At 42.3% G+C, this 16,981-nt stretch overlaps 1 protein-coding gene across 6 annotated transcripts in view; it reads right to left on the minus strand.

Annotated features, from left to right (window-relative positions):
* LOC147336918 (protein NLRC3-like) overlaps positions 1 to 16,981 on the minus strand; it is a 1,139,417-nt gene that overhangs the window by 179,378 nt on the left and 943,058 nt on the right. Inside the window, exons 10-12 of one of the 6 annotated variants that reach the window (XM_086287109.1) lie at positions 16,225 to 16,398; positions 8,700 to 8,746; positions 7,166 to 8,551 (exon numbers count right to left, since the gene is read on the minus strand). The exons of 4 other annotated variants lie outside the window; for them this stretch is intronic. In XM_086287109.1, coding sequence (XP_086143235.1) covers positions 8,013 to 8,551; positions 8,700 to 8,746; positions 16,225 to 16,398 — 760 coding nt within the window. In that variant the 3' untranslated portion in view covers positions 7,166 to 8,012. Of the gene's footprint in view, positions 1 to 7,165; positions 8,552 to 8,699; positions 8,747 to 16,224; positions 16,399 to 16,981 lie in introns of those variants that run through there. One more of the 6 variants, XM_086287107.1, reaches the window with a different exon arrangement.

Below are 16,981 nucleotides of genomic sequence, written 5' to 3' on the forward strand. Positions count from 1 at the left end.
CTTCTGTGGGACGTAAATGATTGTTTTGTATGCAGATCTGTACAAAGGATGGAAACACTTGATTACAAAGGAGATCTCAGCTGTGTTGTTGTGGATGGACTTCAACGTATTTGTTAAAAAAGAGAATAAAGCAAAGTGTTTTAGCTGTTTGGGAGTTTTTGTTTGATTCGATTCAGTTTTATTTCTATGGAGTCAAATAATAACAAAGGCTCTAGAACAGCCCTGAGTTTGTCCAGGTGACACTCCTCTGAAGAACAAAGACAAAGAGGAAGAAGGGGATTCGTTTTCAAGTCTTGTTTCTTTCAAAATAAAAGCTGAAATGTTTTGGAAGCATGATAATATTTCAGCCAGGATGCCGTCTCCAAGGAGACCTGCACCTCAGCGCTGAGCTCCACATCACGCCCTGTGAAAGCACAGATATAAATCTGCTGCAGTGAGAAGAACTTTACCCAACACAAGTGTAGAAGTAGACATTTGACTTTACCTACAACCTGTTAACAACAAAGCTTTCATTGCCTCTGTTGTTGATGTCATGTAGGACTAATCATACTTCACATCAGCCATGCACACGTCAGAGGATCTCCAGGCTTTCAGTAATAAAGCCAAGCAGATGATGTGAACATAGCAATAGTAAAACATGCATCATAATCAGCTGTATGTGTCGACTATGTGGCACCTCAGTCTTGTTGGCATGAAGAAAAGTTGTGTAACATGTAGCATAAGGGCTGCAAAGACATCATGTAGACAGCAGTCGTCTGTTAGTCGTAACGTATCTCCTGTTAAAGAGTTAAATGTGCGTTCTCCATCTCTGTCCTCTCACAGCTCGCCGTACACCAACTCCAGCTGTGGTAACCATGGCTGTGCCCATCAACACGCTGAAGCTGAGACGCCACCCGTCACTCTGGCGACTCCAATAGGGTTACCTGTCAGCTGTGGACGCATGAAAGGAAAACAGCAGAAACACAGACATGTTTACTGGAACATTTCCTATTGACAGCTTTATGGAAAAGTGGGTTTAAACACTTTTCTATGTTTTATTTTGTTTATTTATGGATTTATTGTGAAAGGAATTTCAAAGGTTTAATTTGACCTTTCCCCTGTTTTTCATACAGACTGGAGACGAATGGATGGTGCTTTCTTTGTTTGTCTAAAGATAATGAATAAAACTCTACACACATCTTAAACCACCCTCCTTTCTATATATTTTGTTATATAAATGGAAAGTATATAAGACACAAACTGAGCTTACAGTGGGGCAAAAAAGTATTTAGTCAGCCACCGATTGTCATCATTTTAGGTGGGGGAACTTGCACAGAGGTCAGTAATTTGCACCAGAGGTACACGTCAACTGTGAGAGACAGAATGTGAAAAAAAAAATCCATGAATCCACATGGTAGGATTTGTAAAGAATTTATTCGTAAATCAGGGTGGCAAATAAGTATTTGGTCAATAACAAAAATACAACTCAATACTTTGTAACATAACCTTTGTTGGCAATAACAGAGGTCAAACGTTTACTATAGGTCTTTACCAGGTTTGCACACACAGTAGCTGGTATTCTGGCCCATTCCTCCATGCAGATCTTCTCGAGAGCAGTGATGTTTTGGGGCTGTCGCCGAGCAACACGGACTTTCAACTCCCGCCACAGATTTTCTATGGGGTTGAGGTCTGGAGACTGGCTAGGCCACTCCAGGACTTTCAAATGCTTCTTACGGAGCCACTCCTTTGTTGCCCGGGCGGTGTGTTTTGGATCATTGTCATGTTGGAAGACCCAGCCTCGTTTCATCTTCAAAGTTCTCACTGATGGAAGGAGGTTTTGGCTCAAAATCTCACGATACATGGCCCCATTCATTCTGTCCTTAACACGGATCAGTCGTCCTGTCCCCTTGGCAGAAAAACATCCCCATAGCATGATGTTTCCACCCCCATGCTTCACAGTAGGTATGGTGTTCTTGGGATGCAACTCAGTATTCTTCGTCCTCCAAACACGACGAGTTGAGTTTATACCAAAAAGTTCTACTTTGGTTTCATCTGACCACATGACATTCTCCCAATCCTCTGCTGTATCATCCATGTGCTCTCTGGCAAACTTCAGACGGGCCTGGACATGCACTGGCTTCAGCAGCGGAACACGTCTGGCACTGCGGGATTTGATTCCCTGCCGTTGTAGTGTGTTACTGATGGTGACCTTTGTTACTTTGGTCCCAGCTCTCTGCAGGTCATTCACCAGGTCCCCCCGTGTGGTTCTGGGATCTTTGCTCACCGTTCTCATGATCATTTTGACCCCACGGGATGAGATCTTGCGTGGAGCCCCAGATCGTGGGAGATTATCAGTGGTCTTGTATGTCTTCCATTTTCTGATGATTGCTCCCACAGTTGATTTCTTCACACCAAGCTGCTTGCCTATTGTAGATTCACTCTTCCCAGTCTGGTGCAGGTCTACAATACTTTTCCTGGTGTCCTTCGAAAGCTCTTTGGTCTTGGCCATGGCGGAGTTTGGAGTCTGACTGTTTGAGGCTGTGGACAGGTGTCTTTTATACAGATGATGAGTTCAAACAGGTGCCATTCATACAGGTAACGAGTGGGGGACAGAAAAGCTTCTTACAGAAGATGTTACAGGTCTGTGAGAGCCAGAGATTTTCCATGTTTGAGGTGACCAAATACTTATTTTCCACCCTAATTTACGAATAAATTCTTTACAAATCCTACCATGTGAATTCATGGATTTTTTTTTCACATTCTGTCTCTCACAGTTGAAGTGTACCTCTGGTGCAAATTACTGACCTCTGTCATCATTTTAAGTGGGGGAACTTGCACAATCGGTGGCTGACTAAATACTTTTTTGCCCCACTGTATATGATACTAAGGACCCTGGAGGTCAGTCCACCTTTATAATTCAGCACAGCCTGGAGTCTCTTAGTCAAGCTTGTTTGTGTTTTCTGTGAGGAAGTTTTCAGCAGCAGCTCTTTTCTTGGATGTTGGTTCCCTTTGTTTCCATCCTCTGTTAAGATGTTTCAGTAATGTTGAGGTCTGGGGAGGCCAATCCATGGCTGACGTCCTGTGATGCTGCATTAGCAGTTTGTTCATAGTGAAAAATGAAGCCACTGCCAATCAGACATTTGCACAGTGGATCAACTTCTGATGGTACTGTCCTGAATTCCACACCTATAATATGTTTGCACGTACTGATGAATATGTGCAGCTGATTTTCAGTCCAGTTCCTGTGTGACAGACGCCAGTCTTTCTGCCTGTGTCCTTCCTTAACAATAGAGCCATCCTTCCACTGAGACTGTTTCTGATGAGGCTTCACTGAGCAGTAGATGGATCCCTCAGCTCATCTAATCGTCCTATTTCTAACACATGACTGTCAGAAACTGTTAATCTGCTGCAGCTCTTTAACTCCTCCACTTCTTTTTTGTAATCTCTTAGTTTCCTCATCTTTTAAGGTGGCACTGCACACCAGATCCAAAGTCAACATGCTGTTATATGATGGAGTTGAACCTGTAATGGAGTTTGATTTAAACCAATCAGCAATTAAGTGAATGATGATGAGCAAAGATGGTGGAGGTGGTGGATGAAGACCCGGACAGCTGTGGTTGGCTCCTCGTATAGAGCAGAGTGAGGTTGTGTTTGCACATTATTATAAAACCATGTTCACCATATATTTTAGCTGCAGACAATAACATGATTTCTTTGCTGTGGTGATTTTATTCCACTTTGGTAAAATGGGAAACCATCATTTCTTGCTGTAATTCACACATTATTCCAAGAGCCTCAACACGAGCCTTGTAGTCCGACCATATATAGACAAATCAATAGTTGTGTTTGTAACAGCTCATGAACATGAATCGTTCCACATTACTTTAAAATCATTGTAAACTAAACTGGAATAAATGAGTGTTTATATATAGTTTTGTCTCAGCTGTTCATACACAGTGTTTCAGTTCTTATCAGAGTCCCACCGTCTCACTGTGGTGAACCTTTAGCTCTGTTGGAAGCGTGTTGTTAGACCAGGTTTCCCTCATTTAAAAATAATCTCTCATTAGAAATGGACATGATGTCTAAGACATAGAAATGCTTATTATGGGTTCACTTGATGTCACTGAAAAGATGCACATGGGTAACGTGCAGGCCATCCAGCTCCGAGGTTTATCTCCTCACCTCGAGTCTGCGACACAAAACACTCATCACAAACCAAAAATGGCTCCACTGAGCGTCAAACTGTCACCAGAATTTACTGATAATCTAAAGACTCACAGAACTCATTTTGTCTCATTGTGTCTTAGTTTGAGACATAAGTGCATGATCATAATACTGTGTAGTTAGATGAGACAGAGCTGATGCTTGCTCTTAATTATCCTCTTCATGTTTCCCGAGCCTCAGCAGTGGAAGCTACCATGGATAGAAAGACTATGACTCATCTTAAATCTCAAATCTTTGTCTCCAAAGAGCTGCTGATGTGTCCGATATGATCCACAAGCTTAAACTAGGATTATAAGTGTGTGCAGTGATGTGTGTGAAACCTCTGAGGACTCACACGTGTGTGCTTCAGCCCACACACACATATGAAGCACTGCGACCTCACACAGAAGTGTTTTACACATCCAACCTGAATCCTGATCATTTCTACAGTTTATTAAGTTCAGCTTCACCTGAACATCAGTGATGAAGCTGCTCTGACTCCATCACAGCTCACAGCTGTTGGAATGAGTCAAACAATGAAGAAGGTTCAGAAACAGCTGATGATTTTACAGAAACATGATGCAAACATGAAAATGGACACATGATTTTTTATTAACAGACACTGTTTATGTTTCACTGTGCATGACGTCATCAACACTGACACCAGGGGGCGCTCATCACCAGCCTGAGGAAGTGTGATAATGGGGGGAGACGCAGTGTTGTGTGTACTGCAGTCGGACAGAAGGAAAAACTTCCTCCTGAAAACATTTTCATCCTTCCCAAAAGTGTTTGAGTCAAATGTTACAAATATATAAATACAATAAAACACAGGGTCTTACATAAAATTAGTGATGCAGTTGTGCACTGAGCACCTTTCCAATGTTCCTTCCTCAGATGAGTCCAGCTGCTGAACACATTAACATCTGTATGTAAATGTAGCCGAGAACCAACCTGAGCACTGCTGGGAAAATACAAAGGCAACCATCAAAGTGCTGTATTATCTTATTTATTCTGAATGTTGACTTAGATCCACACCACGATTTATGAAACTATAGAACTAAAATAACAACAATCGTCTGCTTCTTTAAAATTTCTTTCATTACATCAAACCAGTGAAAACTGAAAAAAACAAAGAGCTGTTAGCATGTTTAGACCAACTTTGAGACAGAGACTGTAAAGTTCTGCACTTTAAATCCTGCCTGTGTTCCTGCAAATGATTCACACTGAAAGTATCTTAGTTTAGTATTGAGTGAGCCACAAAGCAGCCTGATAGCTTTAAAACAGGAAAAGTAAATGAAATTGACAGTTTCAGTGTAGCTGGATCTATTATTGGGGGGTCATGGCCCCCGTAACCCCGCCTGGTCCTGAGGTCAAATCCACCATCTTTGTTTCAGAGCTTCATGTTCTCCCGTGTTTGTGTGCGTCCTCTCCGGTACTCCGGCTTCCTCCCACAGTCCAAACACATGCAGTTAGTGGGGTCAGGTTAGCTGTGAGTGGTTGTGTCTCTGTGTTATTCCACCTTAATCAATGACTTCCTGTTAGCATGAAGTGCTTCTGTAGGACTGATGTCATTTTCATGGTTGGATCATTTAAATGAAGCTGGACTCAGATGCAGTAAATAAGCTGATTGATCATTAATGAATAAAGCTGGTCAAACACATCACGTGGACACATGTGATTGTGTGTTGTAGTATTGATCCCAATGCTGGTATCAGTCCTGGATCAATAACACTGGATGGATGCGTTCAGCATGGAGCCCCTGAGCTGTGTTACAGACAAACATGGAAACTGACAGGTCTGTGTCATTCACAGTCTGTAACACTTCTAAACAACAGAGGCTGACCCAAGTGCCTCAGAGCCAGGCACGCTCACATCACAGCTCTCTAAATAAGCCAGTTTCAAAATAAGAGCTGAAAGCTGTGTTTGCTTGTGTTAGCTTATTATTGTGGAGACTAACATTCAGTGATCATGTGTTCAGACTCATAATGATTACTCTCAGAAATCCTGATCTTTGTATTTACTGTGTGTTGGATCAATAACTGAGATTCATGGTATCACACAGCTGTGCTGCTGCTGATGTCAGCACATCTGGAACAATACGAGGTATCTGCTACCAGACTGAGCAGGACGTGAGACCTGTGGACTGTTTAAAGCTGTCCCTCCACAGCTCACTCAGACCTGATCCACACCTCAGTGATATTCTCTGACTTCCTCAGTAGAGACAGAAACCATTCAGATCTGGGACCATCAGCTGACTGATGATGTCACACAGACTGTGTTTTTCAGGAACAGTGATTCTGATGTGAGCCTGCTAGCTGACAGCAGACCTGATGAAAGCACATGTTCACATCTGTGAGGACAGACTGGACTCTTTGACTGCACCTTGGTTCTCCTCAGAGGTCTGTACAGGAGCATGTCCACCCCCACTGAAGATCTCAGTCACTGTGAAACATAGAAAGCTGCTTGTGTGGCCTCTGCCTCACATGTAGATACAGCTACAGGTTTCTCTGTCAGTCAGACTGAAACAGTGTCCTGATGCTGCATCATTCAGCTCTGTGCCCCAGTCAGCATCACTGGGAGCTACCAGTGTTTCTGCCCTTTTCCTGTAACACTACACTCAGCACAGGCTCAGCTGGTATCCAGTGTTGGACTTTGGCTTCAGCTGCTGTGATAGATCCTCTAACATAGATCAGCTCTGCTACATGTTGTTAGATAAGTGCAGCTGCTGTCATGTCCTGATGTTTCTCTGGCTCAGCAGCTTCTCCATCAGAGGTTCACATGGAGCTGATCCAGTATCTCCAGTAACTGTGTTCTGTGCCTCACTGGTTCATCCTTCTGTCTGTGTGACGTCAGTCAGATGTTGAAGTTAAACTCTGTAATCTTCACTGTGTCACAGAGTTCAGTGAGTCCCGTTATTCACAGTATCAATCAGATCATCAGAGAACAGCTGATCAGCAATCAGTGGTGCCAACAGCGCCTCCTGTGGTGAGAGGATGCAATAATGCAATGTAGCATTTTTCCACTCAACACTTGCAGTCATGGAAACTGTCTGTTGGATCTGTGTGACGTTGCTTTCTTGGTTAGAGTTCCTCACAAATGTCCAGATGATTCTTCTAATGAGGCGTCGACCATGTTTGCAGCTCTTTGGAAGAAAACGTCGCCCTTTGCCATCCTTACTTTTCTTTGACTTCTTCAAATGCAGCTGAACTCCAGCTGGTATTTTCTTGGACTTTGCAGCTGTTTCTGGTCATCAGTTCATTCCTGCAAACCTCTGAAGCTGAACAACAATGATGCTGCATTGCTGGCTGATCCCAAAAGGTTGATTCTGTTCATCTGGACGTTTTCAGAAACGTTTGCTCACTGATCAGGTGACTTCTTCAGTCTCAGCTGACTGCAGCTTTACAAGCTTACAAACAGCACATTTGCACAATGACTGAAAGCAGCAGCACCTGATATATATGATACTAATATAATACATATACATATATAATCCATACTAATGATGAAGGAACTGAGCTCACAGTCCATTGTTCATTCAGTGAACTACTCAGTTTATTTTGGGCCTCAGAAATGCTCACTCTGTTTGTACATCACTGTCAGCAATAGACTCATTCTGCTGTGTGGACAGGAACACATGTGACATCACTTCCTGTTTGTTTGTGACTGAAGAAGTTTACAAGGAATCATTTAGAAGAGTTTCAAACATCAACTGATTGAATCCATGAATCTGAAAACGTGTTTGTGAGTGAAAGAGACAGACATGTACAGACTGAACTATCTGTTCAACAGTCAGAGTGTTTCTGTAACAGGAGACACTCTTTACACTCCACTCAGCACAGGGACACTGAGGAACCACGACGATGATAAAATACACTAAAACCAGGATAAAGAGTTTGAGTGAATGTGGTGTTGAAGGTGTGGAGGTGGATCAGAGTGTCAGAGGAGACTCTGTAGAAGGACAGAGTGCCAGCAGGACAGTCCACATACACTGCTGCTCTGTTAGAGACAGAGGAGGAGGAGGAGGAGGAGATGGATGTGTAGCTGTTATTGTGACAGACATAATCAGGACCATCATCAGAGCAGTACAGAATCCAGGACTGATCATTCCATCCAAACCAACAGTCATAACTGCCTCCTTTCCTTCTGATGCTTCTGTAACTCACTGATATATAAACGTCTCCTCTCCACTCGACCTCCCAGTAACAGCGACCAGTCAGACCATTTCTACACAGCAGCTGAGGAACATCAAATCTGTCTGGATGATCAGGATATGACTGAACCTCCTCCACACGTGTCACCTTCCTGTTGTTGTCAGACAGTTGGAGCTCTGTGTTCACTGTGTTTGTGTCGATTGTGAGTTGACAGGAATCTGATGGAGAGAACAAACACAATCCAGCTGCAGTTATTGATCCATCATCTGTTCATTGATTGACACTTTGATGATGACTCCTGACATGATGAAGATGGTTGAATGTGTGCTGCTTTGTTTTCATGAATCCCATTAAAAACACACTTACACTTCCTCAGACCTGGTCTCAACCATCGGACTCCAGCAGGCTCCACCCTGAAAGGAGGAGGGGGGTCAGAGCAGCACAGTCAGCATGCACACATGGACATTACATGGCTCTCACACACACACTGTTACACACTGAGCTCAAAGCTCGGCTCCACTGTTTTATTCAAAGAAATCTACATTTATTTATCAGCACATTTAAAAACAGCTTGAGCCAAAGTGCTGCACAGAGTAGAGAGAAAATAGGAAACATACACAGTAATGACTATAAAGACTGGTCAGGATTGAAAGCTACAGAGTACAAATGTGTTTCCAACCGGCTTTTAAAAATGTCCAGTGTTGGTGACGACCTGATGTGAAGGGCGACTGTTCCAGAGTTTGGCTGCAGCCATCGATAAAGCTCACCTCTGTTTTTACGTCTAGTTCTGGTCAGAAGCTGCTTATCTGCAGACCTGAGGGCTCCACTTGGATTCTTTTGTTAAAGAGAGATAAGATGGAGCCAATCCATTCACAGATTTAAAGACAACCAGATCTGGAAGTGGATTCTACCACGTACTGGTAACCAGTGGAAAAAGCTGGTGATGGGTCGTCTAGCACAGACCCACCGCTGGAACCAGACAATTGATGAGGGAGAGAACTGTGACAGCGCCGTTCCTTCACTTGACCTCAGTCGCTCTCGTCTGCTCCCTCGTAACACTGCTCTTTATTGAGCTTACATGAATATGCACAAGTTCATTATGACGTCTTACACAGGTATGAACAAAGAGTACCAGTCTGTGCATAGTGTGTGTGTGTGTGTGTGTGTCTGTGTGTGTCTGTGTGTGTGTGTGTGTGTGTGTGTGTCTGTGTGTGTGTGTGTGTGTGTCTGTGTGTGTGTGTGTATATGTGTGTGTGTGTCTGTGTGTGTGTGTGTGTCTGTGTGTGTGTTCCAGATGTGACCCTGTGACCCCAAAGCTGGTGCTAAGAGTCCAGCGGTCCCCCTAACAAAGGGCTCTTATACTTAACCAGACACAGAGTAGGTGTCCTCCTACACCAGGGGTCTCAAACTCGCGGCCCGCGGGCCAATTGCGGCCCGCAGGACGATAGTTTTTGGCCCCACCTTAATATGAAAATGTAATGTTAGTTTGATAATGTATGACACTTTACAGTGTTGTGGGCGGAGCTGAATTAACCCACCAATCAGGGTGGGATATGGATCTCAGGGGACACCAGCCGGGCTTGATGCAAGCAGGGAAACATTTCTCAATGAGTCAAAGTTCCAGCAGCGTTGCCCTGGAGTGTTTCTTTCTTTCCTGTGCCTGGCTGGCTTCCTCCTTTCTATTGGGCAAACGCCGACATTCGCCCCAGCGCGCTGCGTTCACAACACTTCAAAAAAAGTTGTTTTTTTAAGTTGCTGCCCAGCGGGACATTATACGTATATAGATTTATACACACGTCAGTGGGATTTAAAGTTATTTTTCCACAGAGAGAGATCTCATATTAACTCTCACAGTGATGCGTAGGCGGCGGATAAAAGAAAAGTCATGAACTCAATGCAGCCCAATTTAGTCTGCAGTCACATAGCGACACCTGTTCATCGGCAACAACAGTCCCCGGTAACCCGGACTAATTATAGGGTCGCACCGTAATTTGTGGCTCCATGTTTTTATTTGCATCACTGCGTTTGCATTGCAGCAAACATGAACATTACATATATTTCAATATAATGTAAAAGCAGTCAAAACAACTAACATCAGAAACAGCTGATGTTATTTGTTATATGTCACGGTGTCATTTCCGCTTCTTTCTCCTGTAACAACAGCCCGGCGCCGTGAGCAGTCGCCTTTTTTGCGCTCGCTATCCCTGCACTTTCTACCATCTGCAAACGCCACGGTGTTCGTGTCGTCATGAAAGACATGAACATCGAGCGTAAAAACAAAGGAGACTGCTACCGGCTTTTTATCTGCCGATCGCCGTGCTACGGTTGCAAGAAAAAGAAGCAGAAATGACGTTCTCTACGCGTTGAGACGTTCCCCGTCCGTCGGCTAAACGCTTGATTGAAACTTCAATGCGACAGTGACACCAAGTAGAATTATAAATGTCACATAGCCCCAAACATGTCTTTTTCAAAGCCTGCGGTGAAGAGAAAGGTTGGTGATGAGCACCGACAATTTCAGGAAAAGTGGGAAATGCAATATTTCTTTGTTGAGCACAGGGGCACCCCGACCTGTCTTATTTGCACAGAGAAAGTTGCGCTGCACAAGGAATACAATTTGAAACGTCATTACACAACTAGACATGCTGAGCTGGATGCAAAATACCAGGGAGACGAGAGAGCGAACCGGGTTGCCAGTCTTAAAACAGATCTACTGAGGCAGCAAGATTTCTCCAAGAAAGCAACCAAAGAGAATAATGCAGCAGTCGGAGCCACGTGGTTAGTGAGATGATTGCTAAAGCAGGGAAGCCATTCACAGAAGGTGCATTTGTCTAAAAGTGCATATTGCAGGCTGCAAATATAGTCTGTCCGGGAAAGAAAGGTCAGTTTAGCAACATCAGCCTTTCTGCCAACACCGCAGCAGATCGCATTTCTGACCTGTCAAGTGACATTTATGACCAACTGTGTGAGAAAGCCAAATGTTTCAGTGTATACTCAGTCGCTCTTGATGAGACCACAGACATCACCGACACTGCCCAGCTCCCAATGTATGTCCGTGGTGTTGATGACAGTTTTGAAGTGATGGAGGAGCTGCTCACAGTAATTCCAATGCATGGCCAGACCACCGCTCAGCAGATATTTACAAGCTGTGTGATGCCATTGAGAATGTTGGTTTGCCATGGAAGAGGTTTGTTGGAATAACAACAGATGGAGCGCCATCAATGACAGGGAGGAAACATGGACTGGTGGCACAAAACAAACTGGAAGAGGAAGGCGTGGAGGAGGCCATTGCTCTGCACTGCATCATCCATCAGCAGGTCCTTTGCAGCAAATGCCTGAAGTTTGACAATGTGATGTCTATTGTTGTGAAATGCATCAACCAAATCAGATCCAGGGGCTTAAAGCACCGAAGGTTCTGAGCTTTTTTAGAGGAAATGGAGTCAGAATATGGGGATGTGCTCGACTTCACTGAGGTACGTTGGCTCAGCAGGGGAAATGTATTAAAGAGACTTTTTGAGTTGAGAGCAGAAGTGAAGCCTTCATGGAGAAGGATGGAGTTAGTGTTCCTGTGCTAACTGATCCCAAATGGCTCATGGACTCAGCTTTTCTTGTTGATATGACACATGAGCTTAATGTACTGAACAAGACGTTACAAGGCCAGGGGCAACTTGTCAGTGCTGCCTATGACAACGTGAGAGCATTCTCCACAAAACTGGCGCTCTGGAAAGCTCAGCTCTCTCAGACAAACCTTTGCCATTTCCCAGCATGCAAGGCACTCGTGGATGCAGGCACACCATTCAGTGCTGACGAGTATGTTGATGTCATTTTGAGGCTACAGGAGGAATTTGATCACAGATTTGCTGACTTCAAGACACACAGAGCCACCTTTCACATTTTTGCGGACCCCGTCTCCTTTGATGTGCAAGATGCCCCTTCTGTGCTTCAAATGGAGCTCATTGAGCTGCAGTGCAACTCTGAACTCAAAGCAAAGTTCAGGGAGGTGAGTGGAAAAGCAGACAAGCTTGGACAATTTTTGAGAGACTTGAGCCCTAGTTTCCCTCGGCTTTCCCGAATGTTCAAGCGGACCATGTGCCTTTTTGGTAGCACATACTTGTGCCAAAAGCTCTTCTCCACTTTGAACTTCAATAAGTCCAAGTACAGGTCCAGACTTACGGATGATCATCTTCAAGACATACTGAGGGTCGCAACTGCTTCCTCCCTCAGGCCAAATCTGGCTCGGCTATGCGAGAGGAAACGCTGCCAGGTCTCTAGCAGCAAGGAGTAGGCAAGAGAAGCCATGTTCAGAAGAACAGTTCATTTTCTACAGTGTTCCATTCATGTTCAGAAGAAGGTTATAGAACTGTTAATACAGACATTTCAATCTAAATACAGCAGATATAGAAGACTGAAAAAAAAACACACAAGTTCACTGACTAAAAATATCTTATTATTATTTTATTTATGTATTACAGATTGATTTATTTTCTTATTGATTCTTAATTTGTTTATTCATTTTTCATATTTTGTGTTAAAAAATAAAAATAAAGAGATTTGAGAAGATTGGAATTTTTTAACCATGCCTTTCTTGTGGAAAACCTAATGCGGCCCAGCCTCACCCAGACTCTGCCTGCAGCGGCCCCCAGCTAAATTGAGTTTGAGACCCCTGTCCTACACCATAAATCAGTAAGAGAGGGTACGACCTCTCTCATGGCCCCAAGTGGTGTGTGCATGCCAGAGCACTCTGGAAGGCACACAGAGTCTTTACAGACTACTCAGGATCAAACCTCTATCATTATGCAATCGATTATACAACTCTAAGCATATATGAGTAAATATTTCTAAGCATCAATGACAATCAACAATATAAACCTTACAGCTGGTTTTAATAACAGAATTCATTTGTTTCTCAAACGAGAAAGAGCTATCGAGAAACACTCCTAAATCTTTAGTTCTTAACTTTTCCAGTGGGCCAAGGTCAACATTATCTGCTAATGCTAAATAGGCTGCCGTTATTAACTAATGCTAATTTGACATGAATTAGCATTATGCACTAATGCTAACACTTACTTTTTTTTAAAAATGTGAGTAGCTAATGCTAACACTATTTCCCTTAACTTTATAACAATGTGAACGGCTAATGCTAACACTCTTTTTCCTAGCATTATAACATCTGAGCTGCTAATGCTAAGTAGGCTGCCATTAGCACCTACGTCTAATTTAAGGCAAATACGCATTAGAACCTAATGCTCATATCGTTTTCCTTTGCTTTATAACAATGTGAGCAGCTACTGCTAAATAGCATTAGCTAATAACAGCAGTCTAATTTAATGCAAGTTAGCCTCATTTGCATTACAACGATGTGAGGAGTTAACGCTAAGTATGCTGCCATTAGTGGCTAATTCTAATTAGGGGTGAATAAATATTACCAGCTAATGCTAATATCGTATTCTCTTCCCTTTTAACAATGTGAGCAGCTAGTGCTAGGTAGGCTGATGCTAGCAGCTAATGCTAAAGCTAATTTAATGTGAATTAGCATCACATTAGTGAGGAGTTAATGCTAAGTAGACTGCCATTAGCAGGTAATGCTAATTTTAGGTGAATAGGAATTGGCAGATAATGCTAATACCATATTTTCTTGCTTTAAAACAATGTGACCAGCTAATGCTATGTAGGTTGCCGTTATTAGCTAATACTAATTTGAGGTGAATTAGCATTATCCCCTTATGCTAACAATGTTTTTTCTTACTTTTTAACAATACAAGTAGCTAATGTGAACACTTTTTTTTTTTATTGAATTCTAATTTTTCCCTTGCGATGTGAAGAGTTAATGCTAAATAGGATGCCATTAGTGGCTAATTCTAATTTTAGATGAGAAAGCATTAGAAGCTAATGCTAATACCATATTTTCTTGCTTTATATCAATATTAATAGGTAATGCTAAGTACGTAGCCATTATTAGCTAATGCTAATTTAGGTGAATTAGCATTATCCACTAATGCTAACACTGTTTTTGCCAACTCTTTTCCCTTGCATTATAACAATATGAGCAGCTAATGCTAAGAAGGCTGCCATTATTAGGTAATGCTAATTATTATGTGTGTTAGCATTATCCGCTGCTGCTAGCAATGTTTTATCTTACCTTTTAACAATATCAGCAGCTAATGCTAACACTACTTTAATTTCAGTTAAACCTACTTAGCATTAATTAACTTCATTTAGCATTAAGAAGTTTTTGCTATAGGCTACCATTAGTGGCTAATGCTAATTTTAGGTAAATAGAAATTGGCAGCTAATGCTAATACCATATTTTCTTGCCTTATAACAATGTGACCAGCTAATGCTAAGCAGGTGCCATTATTAGCTAATACTAATTTGAGATGAATTAGCATTATCCGCTTATGCTAACAATGTTTTTTCTTACTTTTTAACAATACGCCATTAGTGGCTAATTCTAATTTTAGATGAAAAAGGATTAACAGCTAATGCTCATACTGTTTGCTTTGTAAGAATGACAGCAGCTAATGATATGAAGTCTACCGTTATTAACTAATGCTAATTTGATGAGAATTAGCATTATCCGATAATGGTAACTCTTTTCCCCTGCATTATAACAATGTCAGGAGTTAATGCTAAGTAGACTGCCATTAGGGGCTAACTCTAATTAGGGGTGAATAATTATTAGCAGCTAATACTAATACCGTTTTCTCTTTTTCCTTATAACAACTTGAGCAGCTAATGCTAATTTGATGCGAATTAGCATTATATTAGTGAGCAGTTAATGCTAAGTAGGCTGCCATTATTAACTAATACTACGTTGACGTGAATTAGCATTATGCGCTACTGCTAATACTGTTTTCTCTTACTTATTAAAAATGATAGTAGCTAATACTAATACTCTTTTCCGTTGGGTAACAACAAAGTGAGGAATTAATGCTAAGTTGGCTGCTTTTAGCGGCTTATTCTAATTAGGGGTGAATAATTATTAGCAGCAAATGCTAATACCGTTTTCTCTTTCCTTATAACAATATGAGCAGTTAATGCTAATTTGATGTAAATTAGCATTATATTAGTGAGGAGTTAATGCTAAGTAGGCTGCCATTAGCAGCTAAAGGTAATTTGAGGTGAATAAGCACTAGTAGCTAATGCCAATACCCTTTTCTCTTGTGTTATAATGATGTGAAACGTTAATATTGTTCTCAAACAACAGAATGAGAATGAAATATTGATTCTAACAGGGCCCATAAACAGCATTAGCTTAGCAGCATTAGCTTATCAGAGTCTCCATCATGGTCACACAAATCCTTAGCGGAGCAAAGTGGCCTACTTAGCAATAGCTGCTGTAGAAAGCAAAGGGAAAACAGTATTAGCATTAGCTGCTAAATGTGCACTTGAGAACAAATCTATTGTGAATTCAGCCGTGAATGTAGTGTTTCCAGTAAGCTTCCATTTCCAAATGTTAGCTGCTCCTGTCTGCCTCTTTGTCACACACACAGACTGAAATGATTCACAGCCTTGTTTCATCCTTCTGTCAGTGTCACTGACTGTCACTGTGACTGTGGACATACAGCATGGGAAACACACACATGGCTGATACTTGTATCTAAAGTTACAAAATGTTGTCTCTGTCCAAATATTACCTAACTGTAAGTCTACTTTTAATGAAACTCTCAACATGACTTATCAGTTATCATTAATGTTCCTGCAAACAGACTCCTTGAAGACCCCCTACATAAATATCCATGTACTATCCAGCTAGACTAGTGTGTCTGTCCCTGAAAATATTCCTGCATGTGTGATTGTTCATGTCTCATCTGCAGGAAACAAACAGGAAGTGAGTGAAAGACACAGGAAATGTTTCCAGCTCTTCCTCCTATATCAGACATTCTCTCCATACCTGAGAGTGTCCAGTCTCCAGCCTGGATCCTTCAGTCCAGCCGACAGAAGCTTCATTCCTGAGTCACCTGGATGATTGTAGCTCAGGTCCAGCTCTCTCAGATGGGAGGGGTTGGAGGTCAGAGCTGAGGCCAGAGAAGTACAGCCTTCCTCTGTGATCAGACAGCCTGACAGACTGCAGACACACAAAACAACAATCCATCTGTTATCCATCTCTATAGCAGCATAACTAAGTGATGGTTCAGGGTCACCTGATCCAGCTCTAACTATAAGTTTTATCAAAAAGGAAAGTTTGAAGCTGATCGTCAAAGTAGAGAGGGTGTCTGTCTCCTGAACTCAAACTGGGAGCTGCTTCCACACCCAGTCCAACATAGCCAGGCTTTCTTTGCTGCTTTGACAAAACCTCAAATCCCAGTCAGAGATGGTGAGCATCATCACAGTGATGATCATTTCTCTGTTAACCCAGGCTTTCTGCTTCAGGATCTGTGCACGCTCACAGAACAAGGAGACCTTTAAACATCATTTCACTAAATGGATGGACTGAGCTCAGCCTACAGATGAACTGGATAAATAAAGATTTGACCTCAGTGTGCTCAGTGTTCCTGTCTATTCCTAACATATTCCTAACATGATAGCTGCACTTTAGATCTCTAAAACTGGAACTGACACATATTTAAACTCCACATGTTACTCAGTACATTCAGTTCTGACACTCGCCCACAGTCCAACAAAGGAAACATGGAGATCACATCAGTTTG

This window comes from Aulonocara sp. 'chitande type north' Nkhata Bay, linkage group LG3, assembly GCF_057382095.1.
Source record: "Aulonocara sp. 'chitande type north' Nkhata Bay isolate Kocher_YH1m ecotype deep benthic linkage group LG3, A_spYH_male_GT1.1, whole genome shotgun sequence".
NCBI classification, from domain to species: domain Eukaryota; kingdom Metazoa; phylum Chordata; class Actinopteri; order Cichliformes; family Cichlidae; genus Aulonocara; species Aulonocara sp. 'chitande type north' Nkhata Bay.